Source organism: Cricetulus griseus (assembly GCF_003668045.3).
Source record: "Cricetulus griseus strain 17A/GY chromosome 1 unlocalized genomic scaffold, alternate assembly CriGri-PICRH-1.0 chr1_1, whole genome shotgun sequence".
Lineage (NCBI taxonomy): Eukaryota > Metazoa > Chordata > Mammalia > Rodentia > Cricetidae > Cricetulus > Cricetulus griseus.
This window is the reverse complement of record NW_023276807.1, coordinates 77,755,979-77,779,957: the sequence shown is the minus strand read 5'-3', so window position 1 is coordinate 77,779,957 and position 23,979 is coordinate 77,755,979. Positions and strand designations below refer to the sequence as shown.

The 23,979-nt window shown below is 38.1% G+C and overlaps 2 protein-coding genes across 11 annotated transcripts in view; one reads left to right on the top strand and one right to left on the bottom strand.

Moving 5' to 3' along the window:
* Ccdc88a (coiled-coil domain containing 88A) overlaps positions 1-10,184 on the top strand; it is a 153,362-nt gene extending 143,178 nt beyond the window's left edge. For 3 of the 10 annotated variants that reach the window (XM_027387968.2, XM_027387969.2, XM_027387967.2), the window contains 5 exons: positions 1,764-1,844; positions 3,778-4,046; positions 4,240-4,699; positions 8,224-8,321; positions 8,769-10,184. In XM_027387968.2, coding sequence (XP_027243769.1) covers positions 1,764-1,844; positions 3,778-4,046; positions 4,240-4,699; positions 8,224-8,288 — 875 coding nt within the window. In that variant the 3' untranslated portion in view covers positions 8,289-8,321; positions 8,769-10,184. Of the gene's footprint in view, positions 1-1,763; positions 1,845-3,777; positions 4,047-4,239; positions 6,225-8,223; positions 8,322-8,768 lie in introns of those variants that run through there. The other 7 variants (XM_027387962.2, XM_027387965.2, XR_003479645.2 and 4 more) reach the window with 6 other exon arrangements.
* A 4,453-nt stretch (positions 10,185-14,637) lies between these two features.
* On the bottom strand, positions 14,638-16,543 carry LOC100765635 (prolyl-tRNA synthetase associated domain-containing protein 1). The gene is made up of 2 exons (XM_027387970.2): positions 16,390-16,543; positions 14,638-15,217 (listed from the first exon to the last, which is right to left on the bottom strand). The coding sequence occupies exons 1-2, from the start codon at positions 16,471-16,473 to the stop codon at positions 14,792-14,794; spliced, it is 510 nt and encodes a 169-aa protein (XP_027243771.1). The 5' UTR covers positions 16,474-16,543; the 3' UTR covers positions 14,638-14,791.
* Positions 16,544-23,979: the final 7,436 nt, after the last annotated feature.

The following is a 23,979-nucleotide window of genomic DNA, read 5'->3' as shown; positions in this document are numbered from 1 at the left end:
TCCCCTTCTAATCTAATACTGCATTTGTCCCTTTTAGGATTATTGGTTCATGTGAGTATTCTCTTTTAACCAATATTATTTACAAAGTATGCCTATATAATTTTCAGAGGTTATTTTGTTACCATTCTCATACACGGTTCATTATAAGAGTTGCACTTCACCATTGGGTTTTAAATTCTTATTTTGATAAAGGATGGATACTAAAAAACAAGCTTTGTACAGTATAGAGTATTTTAGATTTTTTAATTCCTATTTGGAAAAATCCTGTCTTACCAAATGAAATTATTACTAGTAACAGATAACATGCTAAAAGAAACTTCATTAGTAAGCTGCTCCATGTCATGCTCCATGTCACTTCCTAGTGGTGTAACCTCCTTTGTATAAATAAGAATAAAGATGTATGAGGCTAGAGAGATAGCTTAGCAGGTTAAGAGTTCATACTGCTCTTGCAGAGGACCCACATTAGATACCCAACATCCACACTGAGCAGTTCACAAACTACGTATAACTCTTAAATTCAGAGGAACTGACGCCCTCTTCTGGCCTCTGCAGTCTCTGCATTCACATGCATAAACTCATACATGTATACTTAATTTTTTAAAAAAAAAAATATATAGGATATTAGAGCCAGCAGAATGGCTCAGCAGTTAAAGGCACTTGCCATACAAGCCCAGCTACATAAGCTCAATTCATAGAATCCATTTAATGATGGATGGAAAGAAAAACTCCAAAGTTGTCTTCTGACCTCCCCTCATGTGCCATGGCCACAGCATTCATGTACGTGTACATGGTAATAATTATAAATTAATTTTCTAAAACATAATAGGATGTTGGGGGCTAGTAAGATGGCTTAGCAGTTAAGTAATTTGCTGTGCTTGCAAAGCAACTGGATTCAGTTCCCAGTACCCACATGGTGGCCCACCACCATGTGCAACACCAGTTCCAGGGGATCTGATACCCTTTCCTGATTTTTGAGGGATTTCAGGCACAAATGTGGTACGTGTACATACCTACATTCAGGCAAACACTCATACACATAAAACTAAACCTTTAAAAAAAATTATTGAGTTCAAGTGCAGCCCAGTCTACAGATAGAGTTCCAGGACAGAACCCAAAGCTCCAAAGAAGCTCTGTGTCCAAAACAAAACAATAGTTGCCAGATGGTGGTGTCACATGCCGTTAATCCCAACACTCAAGAGACAGAGACAGGTGAATCACTGTGAGTTCAGTGCCAGACCAGTCTACAGAGTGAATTCCAGGACAGGCTCCAAAGCTACAGAGAAACCCTGTCTCAACCACCACCACCCCCCAAAAAAGTGTGTGACATGTGTGTGTGATGTTAACAGTGCAGCGGTCACTCTGAAGCATAGAGATCCCTTGCCTTATTCTCTTGTAAGTTACCCAATCTGTAGCATTTGCTGGAGACAAGGGGAACATGGAATTTTATTAAATAGAAAAAGCTGTGGTATCCTTCTCTAGAAATCATTTTCAAGTATAAATATGATCTCTTTCCTCCTTTTTTCTCCCTCCCTCCGTCTTTTAATTTCAGCTGTTTTTGCAGAAGTGCCAAGTTCCAAAGCATCTTAGTGAACTATCTAAAGATGTCTTTACTTTGTAATCTGTATGATTTACCATTCTGTGAGCATGCTCAAGCTGGGACAGTATGCATGATTGTTTCCTCAAAGCATTCTGTGACCAGAATGTAAAATTCAATGCTATCAGATGGAAGTTTCATTATACTATCTCCTGATTTTTTCATTTAGCTTCAAGACCAGCCAGCCTTGATAGTGGCAGAACATCCACTAGCAATAGCAATAATAATGCTTCACTCCATGAAGTCAAAGGTATGCTGTAGGTAAATTTATTCCTGTGCTCCCTCTGGTTTCCAGTATTGTTTAAAAGCAGAAGGATAGAGAGTGCTTCTCAATGGTAGAGCACCTTGTGCTTAGTGTTCACAAGGCCTCGCCTGAGTTTAGCTCCAGAACCAGAGAGGAAAAAGTTGGAAATGAGATAAAGTTTCTGATGAAAACTGCGAAATCCAAATTATCTATGTTTGAAACATAGTTCTCTGGAATGCTTGCACTTTTACATTGTAATACAGATGTATTTCAATGTTTACAAATGTAAAATCAGGAGCATTTATTCTTGTTCAGTTCTTCATTTTTACACATAAAATAGTCTTCACTGTAATCTTTGTTTCAGAATTATCCGTAGGCCCTTATTTTAAGTGACATTTTGTGCTTGACATCTAAATGGTTGTCCTTAAGTTTCTTCATGATGCATGCACATTAAACTTGCATTACTTGTATTTTAAAAATCGTGTTAGCTTACTTTGTCAATAAAATATGTACCTCTAAAAAAGAGAAAGAAAAACTTTTCTTTCTGTGTGTTTATATGAGTATGTCACATGAGAAGTATATGGATGCACATATGTCTCATATAAAGAATTATTTCAAGATTCTTTTTGTGTGTGTGTTTTAATGTGTTGTTCCAAGGTGAGGTTTTTAAAGTAATAGCTGGAAATCTTGACTATTACATTTTTCTTTAAAATATATTATTGCCTTTAGACTGTTCTTGTTAACAGATACCATAGCTATTCTCTATACTCTAGAATTGTACAACTATATTGAATGCATTTGTTCTATTGCTTTTGAGTTACATTTGTCTTATTTTTATAATTAATTTTATGACTCTTATTACAGTGATCAGAAACATAATTTTGAGGGGAATTAAGTTTTCTTTTTATAAATCATACCCAATAATAATAGCCTCAAACTGTGGAAGATTTCTTGATTTGAAAATATAAGAAAATCTTAGTTCTGAAAAATAACACAACTTAAGTCTTCCATGACCCCCTTACTCTTATGATGGAATAATTTTCTGTCTTGATGTTCTGTACAGTTTATTACTAATAATCAGTCATATAAAGGAATAGTGAACATTCTTAGGAACTTTATTTTATAACTAGTGTCCATTCTATGTAATTCAACCTCAAATAAACAGTGAACAGTGGACGTCAGAACCAATCAAATAATTCAGATACTAAAAAAGAATAAGCCATGCATGGTGACATACCTGTAATCCCAGCACTTGAGATGGTGAAACAGGAGAATTGCAAGTTCTAGGACAGCCTAACGTACATACCAGGTTCCAAACCAATATTGGCTATCCAGTGAAACACTTTCTGAAATTCTTTGTTTCATTTTTTTATGGGGCTGGTCTAATTTCATGTCTTTTTAACTTTCCTTCTGTGTATGTTGTTTAAATTTTTTTAGACATTTTAGAGTTTCATTTAGTGCGAAATCTTTGAATAAGTAATTGAATTGAGACTCCATAAAGACAATTAAAATACTTCTTTGTATATAAATGTCTTGGGCTTTAACATTCTGAAATAGTTTGAAATAGCTTCTTTTCTAAATTATAATTTATTTTACAGTTATTTTAACCTAAATTGTTACTGCTTATTACTTTATTTACTCATTTAGTCTTCAGTACATTGAATGATTGTTTAATGTAAAATTCTTTAGGCTTTGGTGATGAAAGTATATTTTTGCCCTTACAGAACTTAGAATATTTGTCAGTTTAATAAAACCAGAAAAGTAGCTGTGGCATCCAGTTCTTAGACTGAGGAACAAATAACATAGCTTACCTAAGCATGTCTAAATGAAGTTTAAAATCAGTATGGCTACTAATAGAATTAGAACTCTGCTAACAAATTTTACATAGTATTATCTCATTTCTATTATTGAAGTCTCAATACAGCATTTACTCCAAAAGCAGGTGCAGTTCATAACCAAAGCAGGCCACAAAGCCACAGCAGTGGAGAATTTAGTCTGCTTCATGATCATGAGACTTGGTCCAGCAGTGGTAGCAGTCCAATCCAGTATTTGAAAAGACAGACCAGGTCAAGTCCTATGCTCCAGCATAAAATGTCTGAAACAGTAGAAGGTCGAGCACATCACAAGATTAAAGCTGGTTCTCCTGGAAGTGAAGTTGTTACTCTACAACAGTTTTTAGAAGAAAGCAACAAGCTTACCTCAATACAGGTTAGTTCAATATATGGTGACCTTGATTTAGATGAGTAACAATAGTTAAATGCCTTGTGAATGAGCCTTAGAATTTTTTTTTAATTATGGAGCATGAAGAGATAACAGCAACTCTATAGTGTATAGTTCATTTTACCAGGCAACTCTCAACATGGCTATATTCAGTAATCTGTATTGTTTTTCCTTTCAACAGTTGAAGTCCTCAAGTCAAGAGAATCTTTTAGATGAAGTAATGAAAAGTTTGTCTGTCTCTTCTGACTTTCTGGGAAAAGACAAGCCAGTTAGCTGTGCCCTGGCCAGGTCAGTAAGTGGAAAAACTCCAGGGGACTTCTATGATAGACGGACAACTAAACCTGAATTTTTGAGACCTGGTCCTCGAAAGACTGAAGATGCCTACTCCATTAGTTCTGCAGGGAAACCTACACCAAGCACTCAAGGAAAGATAAAACTAGTAAAAGAAACCTCTGTGTCAAGACAATCAAAAGATAGCAATCCTTATGCCACTTTACCTCGTGCAAGCAGTGTGATCTCTACTGCTGAAGGAACAACACGAAGGACCAGCATCCATGATTTTTTGACCAAGGACAGTAGACTGCCCGTGTCAGTTGATTCAGCACCACCTACTGCTGATAGCAGCATCACTGCAGCATCTAGTGAGTACCATTTACGGCAGTGGTCCTCGGATGTTCCAACACATGCTGGAGGGCATCAGGCCCCAGATGATGTAGCTGTAGACACATCTGAGTCTCTCTGTACCCAGGCTAGAAAATCAAAACCAGGAAGGCCACAGTTTCTAAACCAAACTTTTGCCACTGTTAAAATGTCTAACGATGCATTTGAAATATCACCTAACGATACCTGTGGGTCATTTACCATGGTTCATTCATCTCAGCCATTTCTATCCCTGAATACAGAATTGGTTAGTAACATAAGTGGGTTTCCAGCCAAGTCACTTACTAGAGTAACTGACCAGGCCTCTGCCTCTTGGGGTAAAGCTGCACAGAAATACAATGAACAGTTTTGTGATAGTCAAAACCCCAGTAACACTAGCCCAAAATCCTCCGTAGATAGCCACAATCTTATCATTCCTGCATGCTCCCCTGATGACACTGAAGTTGCATTATCAGTTTCAGAGGATAGTCAAACTCTTTGGTATGAATATGGTTGTGTTTGATCAAAACTGCGTAATGTTGATGTTATTTGCTAGGTTTTTATCTTTAAGATTATTCAGCTGTATAAAAAGGCATGTATATAAACATGAATGTGTAACCACACCAAAGTTTGCATGAAATAGTAATTACATTGTACATTTTTTGCATGCCTTTAAAAATCCAACCATACGTTTTTCTTTTGCATCTTTTGTCACTTGATAACGATACTTTGATATCTTGAAGCATGTTAAAATAGTTGCATGTTCTGCTGTTACCAAGAAACCATATCCAAGTCATTGTTTGGCTGCTTCTAAAAAGAGTGTTCATTTGCTTTTCCTGCCTCCTGTCTCTCACTGTTCGTGAATGTGCAATTTATGTTGCATATGTACAGTATTAATAACGGAAATGTTTTTGAAAATGTCATTTTCTTTTGTCACTTAATCATATTATTTGTCCTGTTCTCTTTTCAGTGAAATAATAATTCAACTTAGTTTGAACTAATGCTCATATTTACAAAACATTGTTCAAATTTTTAAAAGTATTGTTTATTCATAAATGTATTATTCCTAAAATTTTCCATCAAACTTAAATGTGATTTACAGATGACAGGTGCATTTGTGTTATTCTCTTCTTGGTGCTGTTTTTTGTTTTTGTTTTTTCTGATAAACACAATCGCTCAAGATGACTTTTTTTTTTTTTGGAATCCTTTAACAAAATTTTTTTCCAGTTTTTTTTTACATATGAATCAAAGAGAAATAAACCAAGTTACTCATTACCTTGGGATTTGTATTTTTACTTCTGTTCAGAAGCATGGCAAGGTTTTTAAATGATGAAAAATTCAACTTGTCATTAATTGACTACTAAATTGAATATGTACATCCTTAATGCAGATGCTTTAAAGTTAATATATTGTGCTAGAGTATAAAATTAGGACTTGTGAGCATAAAAATTGAACCAGTATGTAGTCTTCATTTTAAAATTTGTAGTATTAAAAACATAGTTAGGGCTGGAGAGATGGTTCAGCAGTTGAGAGCACTGGCTGCTCTTCCAGAGGACCTGGGTTTAATTCCCAACACCCACATGGCAGCTCAGAACTGTCTGTAACTCCAGTTCAAGGGAAACTGATACCCTCACACAGACACACATGCAGGCAAAACACCTATGCTCACAAAATAAAAAATAAATTTTAAAAAATGTCTCAAAAACCAGTCTTGCCTGGTGTAGTGGTATACCTTTAATCCTGAGATGAGTGATCTCTGAGTTCCAGGCCAGTGAGGGACCTTTACTCAGAAACTCCAAACAAAAACAGATTAAACAATAGTCTTTAGTTCTCCATCCCCCAAAACAAAATCCACACATGATGGAGATAATATCTTTAAAAAAACGTGTACTCCAGTTTCATATAGTTTTATCTTTCTGTGTTCATGTCACTCTAAAGTAAATTAGCTTCAGTCTCTCAACATATTTAACAATCTATAATCCTGATTGACTTATTTTTGCAGGATATTTAACTGCCTCAGGGATGTTTTTGCAATTTTGATTCAGCTTCAGTGTTACTGATAATAACTTAGCATAGGATGGTGCCATAGGCAGCTCTGTGAGTGAAGAGGAGAATATTGTTGCATAGTCACTGCACTGGGCTGTTACTGTTAATACAGGATGAAAAGGAAAATCTTCAAAGAGTCTTTACTTAATTAAATTTGTATCTTTTGTAAAAAGTTCTCCTCTAGTACATACACAAGATCACATTATGGGTAGACACTTTCTATTCTTAGTGCTGCCCCTGCTTTTCTTTCCTAACAGCTACTATTAAAAATAGTTCTGGTACAGGTAATCAGATGAACACATAAAGTATTTTTATATATCTTAATATTATACCACCTAATATACTTTCTGCATGAATAGTACAAGTTACTTTGTACTATCAGTTCTTTGTCTAGTCAGTCTTAGTACTTCAGATATTTTATGCTATTATTTTCCCCTTTTTTCATAGCCTACTAATAAAATTAAATGGCAAACAGCTGATATTGTTGGAGGCTTCATGACAGACATGCTTCACTTAGTTTTAGACATCATAAAACTGGCCTTTGCATTTTTTTACAATTAATTTTGTTCATTAAAATACATCTAAATTACTTTATTAAAAGATATCTGGGTTATTTTATAAAAGTAAACTTAAATACTTTATCCTTAATGTCTGTAAGGATATATCCAGGATGTTTTCAAAAGTACATACACATTACATGTAAGACATTTAAATACCATGTCCATGTTTCCTGAGGGTTGTCTGAGATTGCAATGTAGACGTCCTCCAGAAAACATCATATGTGGGAGTCAAGGTTTCATCAAAGCCACTAGTCTATTGCATTTTCAGCGGTGGGGGACTCCTTAGTAATCATATAGGAACAGTGTTTCCCAAAAGATGATTATGTTAGCATTAAAAATAAAGCAACTGTGAGTCAAGCATCTGCATTTACTTCCCCTGAAATAACTCCATGACCTGTAACTCACAAAGATGATAGGAAGATTCAGTACCCTGATTTAATAAATAATAAAACTGGTATCTATTTAAAATTCCTGGCCTGGCCTTCTGTAAATTACATCCATATGACTAGTGTGATACTTGAACAGCTTCATGTATAAAATATGCCTCAGCCTTGATGTTCATAGTAAATAATACCCCAACATAGATGTTTCTACTGTTGTGCTGCAAGACTTTTTAACATAAAATTATGTGATGACCATTACGATATTACTATATTGTAAGGATATGGTAAGTATGCAAGCCTGTAAAACTAAAATGGGGAAAAGGTAGCTTTTAGATTTATAAAAAATAGTCACCACATTCATAGGTGTGTTGCTTTTGGCTTTAAAATATAAAAAAACAGATGCTAAGGTATCTGTCAGATTAGTAATTTTCCCAGGTTCAAATTCTTCTTTGTCCTGCTCAGTGAGAGCTCTTACCTTCATGAACTGTGTTATGTTTAACTTTTGACTAAATAACATGAACTGCTTTTTTCCCACAGATGTGAACAAAGTACAAGAAAGCAGAAATTCAAAAAGCAGGTCTAGGGAGCATCCAAGCTCCTAACTGAGTGACCCACTGCATGACGTGGGCCAAGTGGTGAGTTTCCTGCTTGAACCATAAATGAGACTGGTCTCATTTCTACAGACTAATAAGTGCACATTGTGTTAACAGATTAAATTCTGCTTGCTGGGTCCACTGACTGTCTCTCCTGCTTACTTAGTAAAGATTAGTTGGCTGCTTAGGTTTTTGCCTGTCTATTTGGGTAGCAAAGCTAAGTATTTTCTCTCAATTTATATTTAAGCAGTGAATAATGTAGAGTCTGTCTTTTATGCATTACAACTTGTGAGTAATTGGTAAGAATGGACTAAATACCTGCCTTACACAGAACAGCTCAGATGTTGCCTCTGGTTTTCTGTCACTCTCGTTCTCATGTAAACACCTGGTGCATGCTGTTCTTATACTAGCTTCCCTGTAGTTTATGGCTCTTATCTTCAAGCTGTTCTTATATTTTCTTTCTTCTTTCTGTCTTTCAACAAAATACAGAGAGAAAAGTGTCCTTCAGTTTCTCAGTCTGAAGACTTTATTTCTGAAGTAACAAGACACCTAGCAACTATAGGACTATTTAAAAAAAAAAAATGAGATTTTAATACACCCCTTCGTGAATAGAGCAGGCAAGAATACAGACTCCATTCCTTCCTTGAATCAAGGAGCACTACTGGACTCAACTGCCAGAAGTTTTAGACACTGTACAGTGCTTTAAACTCTACTGAATAAAGGACATTCTCTCACTAAGGAACGAGTGTGTTAAGGTCAAGTATTCTAAGAACAGCCTACTTCTTTCAACATTTGTTTATTAATTTATCCATGTGTGCTTACTGCTTCTGCTAAGTATTACCCAAAAGTTAGCCATTTATATTTAGTTGTGTAAATCTAAATTAAGTGCTGTAGAATTTTTGTGGAATGTACTATATATCAAGATACAAATTGTTCTAGCATGTCAGGGCCTTTTTGGTTAGCAGACTGCATGTGTGGTACGCTGGTTATTGGTTTTGTTTTTAGAGCCAACTGTTTGGATGCACTGCAAAGGAAACTCAATTCATAAGATATGCAGAAAATTCCATAATGAGATACAGGAGTTATAAAAACTGTATGATAGTAATCTTGTCACTTTCTCTGCTAAGCTGCACTAGGCATTTCATAAATGGATCCAAGACAAAATCATTTTTCTGAAACTTTTTTTAGTGAGATGGTTTTCCAGAAATAACATTCCCAAGGTAAAGCAATTGTGTCTTAACTCATTTCCCTTCTTTGCTATTGGGTTATGTACGTGTTTTTTTAATGTGAGACCTGATTATTACTTAACAAGTTTTCTTATGGCAAAATAATGTAAATCATTTCTATGATACACAATTTTTTCAGGAACTCATTTACTATTAAGGTTGTCATTTATTACTAAGATTTTTTTGTTTTTGTCCTTTATAATATTAAACTTGATAACTATTATAGGTAATTTTGAAATATTTGTATGTGTTTGTTACCTTAAACATTTGAAAAAAGCACAAAAAGAACATTTAGTTAACCCAGAGAAACAGTTTTTTAGTAGTAGCAATTTTATATCACAGTTTTATTTTCTTATGAAGTCCAAAAAAAAGCATTGCTACTCATTAAGGCAAGTTCATTATTTAACGTAAAAACCAGAATAATCTTTGAAATGAAAAAATATTATTTTTATTTTAACAGTATTAAGCTCTTACTACCATTCTGAAGAGCTTTTTTGGAATAATTACACATTCCATAACGTGTGTTTTACAATGTGTCATCACTAACCCAGTAGCCATGGCAAAAGTCTCTTTTCTTCCCCCTCCTCTTTTTGAACCCCTCTCCACCATCTCTATAATAGGACCACTAGAAGGTTGTATTTATAGCCACCTTTGGAAAGAACATCAATAAAAAAAAAAAGACATAAAATGTTTAGTTGACCAGAAATTGAAAGTTAGAGAACTCAGAATTATTTAACTCAGTGTTGCCATAATGTAGGCTTTGCTAGAAAATAATGCTATAAAATTAAATCACTTTGAAACTCTTTAATGAAAGGTGCTATATATATGTAAATACAAAGGATTCTTACTGAAACACAAATGTTGCACAACAGAAATACTATTCTCTAGACTTTGAAATCTCTCTGCATCATGACTCCTTGGATTCAAGTATCAAATTGGTAAGTGGATATCATGACAGTCTAGAGACAATTGCATGTAAAAATGTGTAAATTTACTTTTGATTGAAAAGTTGAGAATAAGTGTAGAATTATGTTTTAGCTAAAAGTAAGTGGGTAAGTTAGATTTATATTACTAGCATCCAATTTGCACAATTAGCACACATCCCAGGACAATTGATGAGTGTGAGATGACCTAATGAGGCTGAGTGAGGATGCTGTTTGACCTCTCTGTGCTAATACCCTAAAAGAGAGCCTGCTGAGTTTTAATCAGCACTACCACTTACAGGCATTACTGAAAACGCCTGCAATGTATTAAAGTGGAGTACGCCAACCCTCGGAAGGAAAAAAGAACCAAGGGAATACAGTGAGACTATAAAATATTCATAATTGTATTCATTACCTTTCTCACCCTGTTTCAAGAAAGGACTATTGATAACCACATGAATTTTTTTTTTCTTCAAAAGCAGACTTTGTAGGAACCTAAGCCAAATGGAAATGAACCAGAACTGTTTTTGTAAACGGGCTTAAACCTGCCTTTAGTTATCTGGTTCTTTCTATTCCTTAATCAGCCCCTAAACCTCTAAGAACACTTAAAAATCAGAATACCAGCACCAGCCCAGAACACTAATAATAAGCCTCCTGGATGGCCATGGCTATGTTTTGATCCAAGTTTTTTTGAGTTGGTGGTTACCAAAGAATTCACAAGACAGGTTCATGTTAGCACCTTTCATGCAAGGCATGTTAAAGCCTATTTAAAAATCACTGTGTGTATTATAGAATTGTAGCCACCTCACAGATGGAGTACTACAGCCTGTACTGTCTTTAACAGTTTATATCAGGAAGTGAAATCAATACTGTACCAAATCTGGAATTATAATAGGGAATCATGTATTCTAAATTACTTTTGTACTTTAAGTTACTTTTTATGAGAAAAGTGAATTGTTTTCTTTACAGCTATTTGTCCTGAGATGTATTTTTTTCTTTAAGTATTGAATATGAATACTACAAAAAGAGCCCATTTTATAATATAAACCTTGCTGTACACGTTAAGCTATTTGGACAATGAAAATGCCTTAAGGGAAATGCTTAATGGATAATGTTGCACTTGTAACATCCTTTGACAAACCTGATTTTAAATTGTCCTTTTCAATTCTACTAGTTTTTTTTTGTTTGCCATTGTACTCACAACTGTTATTAAATACCAAATCAAATAAAAAGCTGTAACATTTCCTTTAAAATTAATGCTAAAAGGGGAGGTAAAGTTGAATGGCAAAACTTGGTGGTGCCAGTATCAGCCACAGGATTCCATGCATGACAAGATACCATTGTTTGAATTGTCTTTTACAGTCACATTCTTTTTTTTTTTTCTCTTTGATTCTCCTTAAAATATATATATATACTGGATTAACTGATATAAAAAGAAATAAAAAAGGTAAATTTTTTAAACAAATTGTTATAATCATTTTAAAATTGTATATTAGCCAAGTGTTACTCTTTGCCCTGGAAAACTATTATCAATCTTTATGTATTTTATCCTAACCATTTTTGGTTATTAAGAGGTTTGGGGAGAGAGTCAGTTTTATCAATCCTAAACTGTGTTTAAATGCAATTTATAGTAGTTTCCCTTATCTAAGAAGGGGTATGCTCCAACACTCCCAGTCAATGCCTGTTGTTTTGTTTTCCTATACATTAATACTAAAAGCTAGGCACAGTAAGAGTAACAATAGTTACTAATAATAAAATAGATCTATAACAATACTGTTTGTATTTTTTTTCAGGTTTTGTTTATTTTCTCAGGGTTTTTTTTGTGAGGGGGGGAACTACTCGGGACTTTACTCAGAGCCTGGAGCATGTAGGCTGGCAGTCTACCACTTAGTTGTAGCTCCAGCCCCTTTCTCAGAACTTGTTACCACTCCTTGTGATGTGAGATAAAATAATTAGGTTGTGAGATGAAGTGATACAGGAAATATATTGTTAAGCTAGTAGATAAAGGTTGTTTGTTTCACAGCAGCACTGTGAAAACACAGATATTGTCAGTCTGGTTACCTCAAGGGCTAAGTGACTAATAGGTAGTATATACAGCATGGATATGTTAGGCAAACTTGATTCAATGATGGCATCTCAAAATGGCATGTAATTTAAAACTTAAGTGTTTAATTTTGGTATTTTCCATTTAATAATTTTGGGTCACTTAAGCACAGGTTACTGAAACTTCGGGAAGTAAAACTGCCAAAAATGTGACAGGCTGCAAAAATGTATCTCTTTGTGGGGCTGGAGTGATGGTTCTGTGGTTAACAGTATTGGCTGCTTTGGCAGAGGAGCCAGATTGCATTTCTAGCACTGTCCTCATGGCAGCTCACAACTGCCTACCTCCAGCTCCAGGAAATCCCAGCACACTCTCTTGGCCTCCACAAGCAATGTACACAGGTAGTGCAGACATACATACAGGTAAAACACATAAAATAAAAATAAAAATAAAAAAAAACGTAATGTTTTATTTTTACTTATAAATTTGAGTCAGCTAGCAGAGTCTTGCCATATCGTTCTTCCAAAGCCTGTTTTTACTATCAGCAAGATATCCAAGGCTACAAAGTCTGGTTCTCTTCCTTCATTTCATATACATAGCAACCTAAAACTACCTGGTTTTCTTAAAGATACAGAATTCGGGGCAGATAAAATAAATAAGCATGGAACCTCTAAAACAAGGCAATCATTAGTTTCATTTTGCCTTTCTGTGACACAAGTTGGTTCAAATTACAGTATCTCTACTACATAGAAAGTATTTTTAAAGATTAAATAGAAAATTATAGTTCTTTTAGTAACATCTCACTTGATTGTTAGGAATGGGCAAGAGCAGTTTTTATAGTCTAACCTATGTCAGATCCTCAGTGAATACAACAACTAACTAAATTTTTCCTAGTTTTAGTTTTTCAGATGCCATAACTCAAAGAGAATTTTATTAGGATTTCTAGAGGCACATATAACCAACTGAATATATATTGCAAAGGGGATTTAGATCAGCTTACATTTGGGCTTGGTATCCAAACAATGGCTGTTTTACATACCAGAGAGTCTGAAGACCTGGTAGATACAGAGGGTCTGGAGGATTCTTGACGAGCCTCTGATTTTCAGCCCCACGTAAGCAAATGTCAAAAAGGATGGAGGTGGCGGCAGCAATGGGACTCACCAGCAAGTAGCACTGCTCTTTCCTGGAACTTCTGAGTCTAGGCTGCTGTCACAAAGTTCTGCTTACTGTGGGTATCTTCATTTAGTACTCCCTAGAAATGTCCTCACAGAACTGCCCAGAGGAGTGTTTGTCTCCAGATCAAATCAAGTTCACAACCAAGATTCACCACCACAAAGATTAATAAATTTATCCTAAAATAACATAGTAAATTAGAGTAGTAGACAAAAGAAATGCCTTTCTGTCATCTGAAACAAATTCTGATGCTAATAAGGTGTATTTTGCTGCTGAGTTTTAAAATGTAACTTTAATAGTTTTCTACTTCTAGTTTTTCTACATTAATTTTAATAAGCCAGGTGTGATTGTCCCTGCCTGTAATCCCAACATTTTGGAAGCAAAAGCAAGAGGATCAGAATATCAAGATTACCCTTGGATACCTGACCTGCACGAGAACCTGTCCCAACAAAACAAAAATGTTTTAATAGAAAGTTTTATTGTCTATTGGGGAAAAAAACTTACTGGCTTAAAAACATACATTGGAAAGTGTTTTTAATTATCTTACTGGAGACAATTCTAATGTCCCCCCAATAGCCATTATCAGTATATTCCAAGTGCAGTAAAAACTGAAGGTTTAAGTTCATTAATCCCAAAAGGACTCCCAACGTTGACAGCCTTCTTATAATGAATAATTGTCATGGAAGACTGAGACAGAGTAGAATCTCTCAACTGACAAAAACTACCTCAATTCATCATTTTAATAAATCTTTAATACTGGAGCTGGAAAGACAGGTCAGTGGTTAGAAATCCTTGCTCTTGCAGAGGACGCAGGTTCAGTTCCCAGCACCCACATTATGGCTCTCAACTATCTGCCCAGGGGATCCAATGTCTTCCTCTGATTTTCACAGGCGTAGGTAGGTACATGTGATACACATATATACAAGTAGGCAAAATGCTCATAGACATAAAAATCTTTAAGGTGAGTGATGATCTCCAAATCAATGACACAAAAAAACAGCTGTAGAAATGTGTTTATTATGAGCACTAGCCCAATTGGCTTTTGTTGTTTGACACAGCATCTGAATATTTAAGTCCTTGGTTGGCATAGAACTCAGATCAGTTTTCTCTGCCTAGAGTGTTAGACCATGCACAGCTCCCAATCAGTTTTTAATCAAAGTTTAGAATTATGGGATCATGCCCCGTAGCCTTCACAAATACGAGAAAGTCTTCAGGACTCAAGCCCATGGTTGCAGCATTAGTCATTGGATGAAAGTATACTTTTTCATGTCCACCTTCCAGAAAAGCTGAATCCAAAACAAATGTAACATCCCCATCATCACAGAACAGTGCCAGAGGTGTGGCACAGCCTGGACCAACTTTTAATTTTTCTTGCATGGCTGTTTCATCAGCAAATCGAAGATTTCCACTCCCAACTCCTAACTGCTTGCCAAGATCATTTAAATTAATTTGTCTATCATGAAGAACTGTCACCAGCCAGTAGTGTTTCTTCTTTTTGTCTTTAAGAAATAAGTTCTTACTATGTGCTCCTTTCAAATGTTGAATATGAGGCATCATTTCTTCAATTGTAAACACCTGCAAAATACCACACAAGTAAAGCAGCACACATACATATGTACGGGCAGAATTGTACATAGTTTGCCTGGTGGCTAAAAGACTTCAGGAGTACTCTTATTTAACTGGTAGAGACCCAATCTATTATATATTTTTTTTAATTGCTTGGGGTTGGGCTTTTTGGTGCTGGCGATGGAACACAGAGCACTATGCATGTTAGGCAAGTTTGGTACCTCTAAACTAAACCCTCAGTCTTTAAAGCCCTTGAAACCCTGTAATAATGGTATTCTGGGCTAATGTTGGGATCAAGAGTTCAGGTAAGCCTGTATTACGAAGCAAAACCCTGTCAGAAAAACAACAAAAAAGCCTTCAGTCATCACAGTTGCTACCCTCAGGACCTCAGTTTTTCTTAGGCTAGTTTTCTATGCCAGTATGCTGACAAAGCCATCAGATCCCTGCAACGCTGTTTTTGAACTTTGGCAGTAAAAGTTTACCTTAATATTTACCCCCAGAACACTTGAGGATCTCCACTGCCGGGGAACTTAAATCCCCGGATTAGTATATAAAAAACATTTTAAAAATTCTTTTAGCAATGTAGACTGGAATGTAACTCTCTGGGTGGAAGGTCAGAGAAAATTTTGTTGTGACGTTTGTAAACATGGGATGGGGAATGTTAACTTTTTTTTGTATCATTGTGAAATGTGTCCCTCAAACTCTGCCAACTCTGATGGTAGAGTTTCCATGAACTGTACCATGCAAATCTCCAATACGATAACTCATGTTAAGGTACGTGCTTTTCTTAGTGACACGTAGGGTAGTGCGGGACCAAAAGAGGGCTTAGGATCCCCTGCAGCTGTAGTTATAGGCAGTTATAAACTAGATGTGGGTACTGGAAATTAAATTCCTATCATCCGCAACAGGAGTACGTGCTCCTAACCGCGAAAAAAATTCTCCAGACCCAGTGGTATATAGTTTTCTCTAATGATGTGGGAGATGATTATTGCAGACCACCTTAATGCCCTGCTGTCTTCGCAACCTGATACAACACAAGCACGTATAAAGTGGGGGCTTGCTACTTAGTACCTCATCTACAAGTTTCCTCACCATAACCGCAGTCTCGAATCGAAAGGCCTGCAAGTTCCTGTGAGACCTAAGAAACACTCGCCCTACGGCCCCTGGTTCTGGAGCCTCACCTCGGGGTGCTCCACGATCTCCGTGCGGATAGCGAGGGCGCCGAGCCGCTGCTCTAAATCGGCCCGCAGTCCCGCGACCGCCATGCTTCAGCTACGTCGGCAGGTTGACAGAGACGCCTGACCGGAAGTGAGTGCCGCAGCTTCCGGGACGTGGGGTCCGCCTCCGGGCGCTCGATCGGAAGCTCCTCCAGTGCCCTGGATTAGCCAGTCGGCAGTCGGGGACCATCGAGTGCGACCAAGCACAGCACCGCCCACGGGAGTCTCCGTTCAACCCGAGGAAAGCTCGTCCCGGGACTGCGGCACTGTGACCTCATAGCTTTCCAACTATAATTAGTAACATCCGGCTTTCTAGTTTTCTTTTTAAAATTTTATGTGCATGGGCGGTTTACCTGCATGCATGCCTGTGCACCACGTGTGTGCAGTGCTGGAGGAAGCCGAAAGAGGGAGTTCAGTCTCCTACAACTGGAGTTATGGATGGTGAACAATGGGATGAGCTAGGAACCGAACTCAGGTCCTCTGCAAGAACAGTCAGTGCTCTGGCCGGTTTTGATAGTAGAAAATATCAGTAGTGCCACGATCCACCCTTTGCATGTCATTGTAATACCTTTGGCCAGGGATCTGCAGCCATGTTGGGATCACTCACTCTTGAGTTTCAAATTCCACGTTAGTATTCCACTTAAAAATTTAGATTAAGCCAGGAGAGTTCTCAATAGAGGAGTGTAAAATGGCTGATAGACACTTAAGAAAGTGCTCAACATCCTTAGCCATCAGGGAAATGCAAATCAAAACAACTCTAAGATACCATCTTACTCCTGTCAGAATGGCTAAAATAAAAAAACAATGACAGTTTATACTAGAGAGGATGTAGAGAAAGGGGAACACTTCTCCACTGCTGGTGGGAGTGCCAACTCATACAGCCACTTTGGAAATCAGTGTGGAGATTCCTCAGGAAAATGGGAATCAGTCTACCAAAGACCAGCAATTCCACTCTTAGTCATATACCCAAAAGATGCACATTCATACAGTAAGGACATCTGTTCAGCTATGTTCATAGTAGCATTATTTGTAATAGCAAGAACCTTGAAGCAACCTGGATGCCTCTCAACTGAAGTATGAATAAAGAAAATGTGGTACATTTACACAATGGAGTACTACTCAGAGGGAAAAAAAACTAATGCAATATTGAAATTTGAAGGCAAATAGAACTAGAAGAAACCATCCTGAGTGAGGTAACCCAGTCATAAAAAGACAAACATGGTATGTACTCACTCATATATGGATTTTAGACATGGAGAAGAGGATTGCCAGCCTACAATCCCACCACCAGTCTGGGAAACAGGGAAGACCCTAATAGAGATATGTATGGTACCCCGTAAAAGGGGAATGGGACAGGATCTCCTGAGCTGATTGGGAGCATGGGGGGGAGGGAAAAGGGAGCTAGGAGAAGAGGGAAGAGGAGGACATGAAGGAGCAGAAAGGTTGAGTCAGGGGTAAGAATAGAGGAGAGTAGGATGAGAGATACCATAATGGAGGGAGCCATTATAGGATTGAGGAGAGGTCTGTCACTAGTGAGATTTCCAGAGATCTAGAAGGATGGCACCAACTGGCAATCTAAGCAACAGTGGAGAGTCTACCTTAAATGCCCTTCCCAATAATGAGATTGATGACTACATTATACGCCATCCTAAAGCCTTCATCCAGTAGCAGACACCCACAGCTAAACACTGAAATGAACTCCTGGAACCCAGTTGGAGAGGGCACGGAGTGATGAGCAAAGGGGTCAAGACTGGGCTGGTGAAACCCACAGAAACAGCTGACCTCAACGAGGGGGAGTTTATGGACCCCAGACTGATGGCTGAGACGCCAGCTTGGGACTGATCCAGACCCCTGAACGTGTCAGTGAGGAGGCCTCAGCAATCTATGGGGTCTTGGGTAGTATATCAGTATTTATCCCTGGTGTATGAATGAACTTTGGGAGCCCATTCCACATAGAGGGGTGCTCTCTCGGCCTGGACACATGGGGGAGGGCTTAGGCCCTGCCCCGGATGATACTACAGACTTTGCAGTAAGGCCCTCCCTGGGGAGCTGAGCGGGGATGGGGTGAGGGGTTGGGGAAGTTGGTGGGGGGTGAGGAAGGAGAGGGAGCTGGGATTGACATGTGAAGCAAGCTTGTTTCAAATTTAAAGAAACACACACCACAAACAAAATACCTTGCATTTGTGGTTTGGGGCTTCATCTTTCCTGACAGAGTGAAGCTCCAGCTAGCTGGTTTTCCTATAAATAAACCTTGTACTTGCATTCGGGTGTTGTTAAGCTCCTTGAAGCCTTGGGGTCCCTCTCTTGGTGGGCACAACATCTGTATTTTATGTGTATTTTCATTTGTTTTTTTTTTTTTTTTGAGACAGGGTTTTTTATGTGTATTTTGCCTGTATGGCTGCACCACTTTGGGAGGCCAGAAGATGGCTTCCAGAATCCCCTGGAACTAGAGTTAAATCTAGTCATGTGAGTACAGCCTTGGGACCTCTGGAAGAGCACCCAGTGCTGTTAACTAGAGAGCCATCTCTCCAGCCCTTTAACCTGTCCATTAAGACAGCATTTTCGTGTTATTTCTACTCTTTTTTTTTTTAATCGTTTGAGTCATAGTCTCATGATGCACAGACTAGTATCAAACTCATCTTGAACACCATCACGATAGTGACCAAGGGAGCCATCTGTTATAATCTAGGCAAACCTGGCCCTGCCCCTTGGGAACCTGGCAAAGTGCCACCAGAGTACCCTGGCTCTGTAAGCAGGTTTGAAGGCCCCTTTAAGAACTCAGTCCACTTCCACTCCCCACTGTTTCTCTAAGGAGGCAAGTCTCTCTCTCTCACTCCCTCTCCATCCTCCCCTCCCCACTTCCCCCAATAAACTTTCTACATAAGTTTTCTCTGCAGGGCTCTGTCTCTCACCCACCATGGGATCTGTCAAAGGTCCCACCTCACACCATATCCATAATACCACCCCCAGTTCCTGAGTTTATTCTTTCATTTTGTGTATCTTCATGTTTATTAGACAGTTGAAGCCCTCATACAATTTTGTGTCCTGTTTTTTTTTAAGCTGATAAGCATTTTTTCTGTTGATAGCCTAATTCCTATGTTAGTAACTATTTCATGTAGCAGAATCGTAATTATTTGCTTATTGGGTGCAGGGAATGGAACCTGTGGCCTCATACATGTTAGGTAAGCATGAGATACCCAAACCCTGAATCACAATTTTGGAGCCACTTCATATTGATGAAGATGTTTATTGTTAGTCAATCTGGTATTCTAAATTGTTTACGAAAATAACAATTCTAAATTTATTAACAATGTGCAAATTAACCTCCTGTGAACGTGTGTGTGTGTGTGTGTGTGTGTGTGTGTGTGTGTGTGTGTGTGTATGTATGTATGTGAGTGAGTGTTGGTGGGAGGGTGGATAACCTGTGTCAATCAGTACTTTCCTTTAACTGTGCAGGTTCCAGAATCAAACTCAGGTCATAAGGTTTGGCAGCAGGTGCCTTTTCTGAGCAGTCTTGCTGGCCCAAACTATAATGGCATTTCTGACAGAATTTTTAGGAGATAACTTTTGATCAAAGGGATATTTTGTTGTTCAATATGTATTGTTCTGGTTAATTGTGTGCGTGCGTGTGTGCGTGTGTGCGTGCGTGCGTGCGTGTGTGTATGTATGTGTGTGTCTAAAAAGGGAACAGCTTAACGTTTTATTTTGGTTTAAGGAGCTTATTTTGTTTTCTTTTGAGACTGTCTCACTATAGCCCAGACTGGCAAGGAACTCACAGAGATCTGCCTAGTCCTGCCCCCAAGTGCTGAGACTAAAGAAGAGTGTTATCCATGCCTGGCATCTTAATATTTTTGGGGTTCTTTGTTTGTTTTTCTAATTACCAGATACCCATACATTTTTCTTATGGTTATTGTCTTCCCCTAGCTTTGAACTAATTTTGTTCATATTCTTGGTTCATTTAGAGCAGTGGTTCTCAACTTTCCTAATGCTACAACCATTTAATTCAGTTCTTAGGTCATGGTGACCCCCAACCATAAAATTATTTCATTGCTACCTCATAACTGTAAATTTGCTAGTAATGAGTCATAATGTAAATACTTTTGGAAATAGAGGTTTGCCAAAGGGGTTTCACCCCACAGGTTGAGAACCCTGATTTAGATAAATCTATCCAATCTAAAAATAAGAGAGAAAAAAGTTTGAGAAGGTTATGGCTGGCTTTATTTACTTTGCTCCCTCCTTTCCTCTACTTTTTTTCTCTACAGAAGTGTCATTCTTTTTTGTTTTTCTGATCTAAGTTTAGAAAGTTAACCTCCAGTAATAAAATACCATTTTATTTTCTGAGCATAATGACACATACCTATGATTGTAACACTTAGGAGGCAGAAGCAAACATACCTCTGTGAGTTCAAGGCCAGCCTGGTCTACATGTAATTCCAGGCCAACCAAGACAACAGAATGAGACCCTAGCTCAAAAGTTAAAAAATTTAGAATGTTAATTCAGGACTGGAGCACTGGCTCAGTGGTTAACAGTACTTACTGCTCTTATTAGAGAATCTGGGTTCCCAGCACTCATATGGCAGCAAGTTGATATTCTCAGTATTGATGGTCATAAAATCAAAATATTGATCAACTCTGAAAAAACAATGAAGATGATCCAACTCCTGCAGTATCAAATATTCAGATAAATTTAATTCCATATATAACAATAAAGTACATCTTATCCTATTGGTACCTAAAATTTTTATTCTTCATTAATGACAAAATATGTACATACCACTGGGCTTTGGGAGTGCACACCTTTAATCCCAGCACTCGGGAGGCAGAGGCAGGCGGATCTCTGTGAGTTCGAGGCCAGCCTGGTCCATAGAGTGAGTGCCAGGATAGGCTCCAAAGCTACATAAAGAAACCCTGTCTTGAACCTCCCCCCTCCCAAAAAAACAAGATGTTAGATCCTCAGCTGAATAAAATAAAGGGCAGCTCTAAGATAGGGAAGCTGAAAGCAGCAAGCCAAACAATGTCTGTTTCAGTATATATGTTGCATGCACATGAAATGTATGGTTTCTGCTCTCAAAGACCTTAAAATCTGACACAGTTGCTCTCTCTCTTAGGTTCTCTCCTCCCTCTCTCTCTATTATTCTCTCCTCTCTCTCTCTCTCTCTCTCTCTCTCTCTCTCTCTCTCTCTCTCTCTCTCTCTCTCTCTCTTTGGGAACCATACCTGGGAAGACGTATCAGAGAAGACATCAGGTAAAGGTGATGTCATGAGTTTGCCAGGGGTCTAGCTAACTAAACTCCAGATATTGGAGAAGGTGGGTGTTGGAAAAGGCAATGTGTCCTGTGGTACTATGATCAGATGTCACAGTGGAAAGGCTACTGAGTGGAGACAGGGCTAAAACTAGCCACAAAAAAATCCTATATTTCATGTAGGAATAGAAGAAATGTCTAACAGCAAAAGGGCATTTAAGGATATGGTGAGTAATTAGAAGAGTATGAGCAGTGTGATTTTGCTTCAAACAAAAATTTGTATAGCAGACTAAGCTAGGAAAAACAAACTGGGTGGGTAGAGAGGTGGGTCAGTAGTTAAGAACACTGGCTACTCTTTCAGAGGAGTGGAGTTGGGTTCCTAACACCCATGTCTAGGTGCTCACAACTACCTGTAATTCCAGCTCCAGGGGAACCAACACCCTCTTCTGGGCTCACCAGACACCTACACGCACATGTGCATACACATAAACACACATAAATTAAAATGCCCTTTTAAAGATAGTTGTTTCACATTCTTGGAAGCATAAGCAGATAGCTTACCCTGTGTCTTCAATTTAAAACAAACCAATAAATAAATAAAAACAAATATCCAAAACCACTAAGTAGTAGCATCATCTCTCCTATCCCCATTCCCAGAAAACTCTTTTCTAAAGATTATGAAAGATTCATCTCAGAATATGAATTCATGTCTATAAGTAACATTGGAGAAATCAGCTGTATCTGGGGACACTGAATCCTCCTGGGTACACTGTCAGAAACAGACAAACATGTATGTTTGTCCACAATGTCAGAATTTATTGCTGAACATTACATTAGCAAGACACAGTGTTGGCAGCAATTTATGGAGCAATCCTGCTTTCCTTGATAAATACAGGTTCTTTTTAAGTGTGTGTGTTTGTGGTGAGAAGCAGGTGTGCCATGGAGCATATTGGATGATTAGAAGACAACCTGCAGGAGTCTGCTCTGTCCTTCCAGTGTGTGGGTTCCAATTATCAAACTCGGGTTATCAGGCTTGGCAAGAGGTGCCATCTCAGTGGCCCATGGTCTTTTTCTTCCAATCTTTCTTTTTTTTAAAATGAAACTCATTTAAATGAGTCAGCAACACCTTTATTCTTTTCTTTTTTAAAAAAGAATTTTCTCTATATGTGTATGTGTGTGAATGTATGTATACCACATGCATGCAGAGATCAGAAGAGGGCATCAGATCCCTATGGAACTGGAGTTACAGAAGGTTGTGAGCTGTCTTGTGGGCACTGGAAATAGAATCCAGGTCCTCTGGAAGAGCAGCCAGTGCTCTTAACCAGTAACTCATCTCCCGGCTTCCATTTTATTACAGCCTTAAGTACTAACATTAATTCTCAGATCACATTACACACTGCCCAGTAAATACATCTGTATGTGTCTATGTGTAGGTTATAGAATGGCTGCAAAGGTTTAAAGCAGAGTTAAGGAGTTTCAAAAAGGCCTGAGAACCAGAAGCTGAAAACAGTTCATTGTCCTGGAAAGACAATGAACCCAGGTTGGAGGTTTGCTGGAATGATTATGATCATTCAAGTTAAAGAATTTGAACTGCAAACAGGAGGTGTGGTTGAGGCTAAAGAGGTGAAGGGTGTGTCCAGGTACAAGCTACATCAACATTATTTCTGCTGGTTTCTCAATTGCTTGCCAAAGCAAGTGAGAGCAAAGAATTGCTTGCAGAAAATAAGCTTTAATAGATGTTTATGAACAGTAGGTAAAATGGCAAGAATTGGAATGAACTTAGTTTGCAAGTGTGGGATTAGTGGAGATTCAGAAAAGAAGATTTCCAGGAGTCTCTACAGTCATGAATATTGTGAACCTCTGTAATAAGAAAAGGAAGGGGTGTGGAGATGACTAACTGGTAAAGGAGCTAACTGCCAAGCCTGAATTCTTCAGTTGGATCCCTACGACCCTGTGGAAGGAGAACTGACTCCCACAAATTGTCCCCCATCCCTTATACATACACAAATAAATAAAATTAAAAAATGGGGGGGGAGGAGTGAGTTAAGAGGCCTGAGTTAGGGTAGACGATGGGAGGTAAGTGCAAAATGTGCTTTGGGGAAGAAACATTTTTCTCTTTTTTTGGGGGGGGAGGGTTTCGAGACAGGGTTTTTCTGTGTAGCTTTGGAGGCTATCCTGGCACTCGGTCTGGAGACCTGGCTGGCCTCGAACTCACAGAGATCCGCCTGCCTCTGCCTCCCGAGTGCTGGGATTAAAGGCGTGTGCCACCAACGCCCGGCTGGGGAAGAAACGTTTCTATACCATTCCATTAA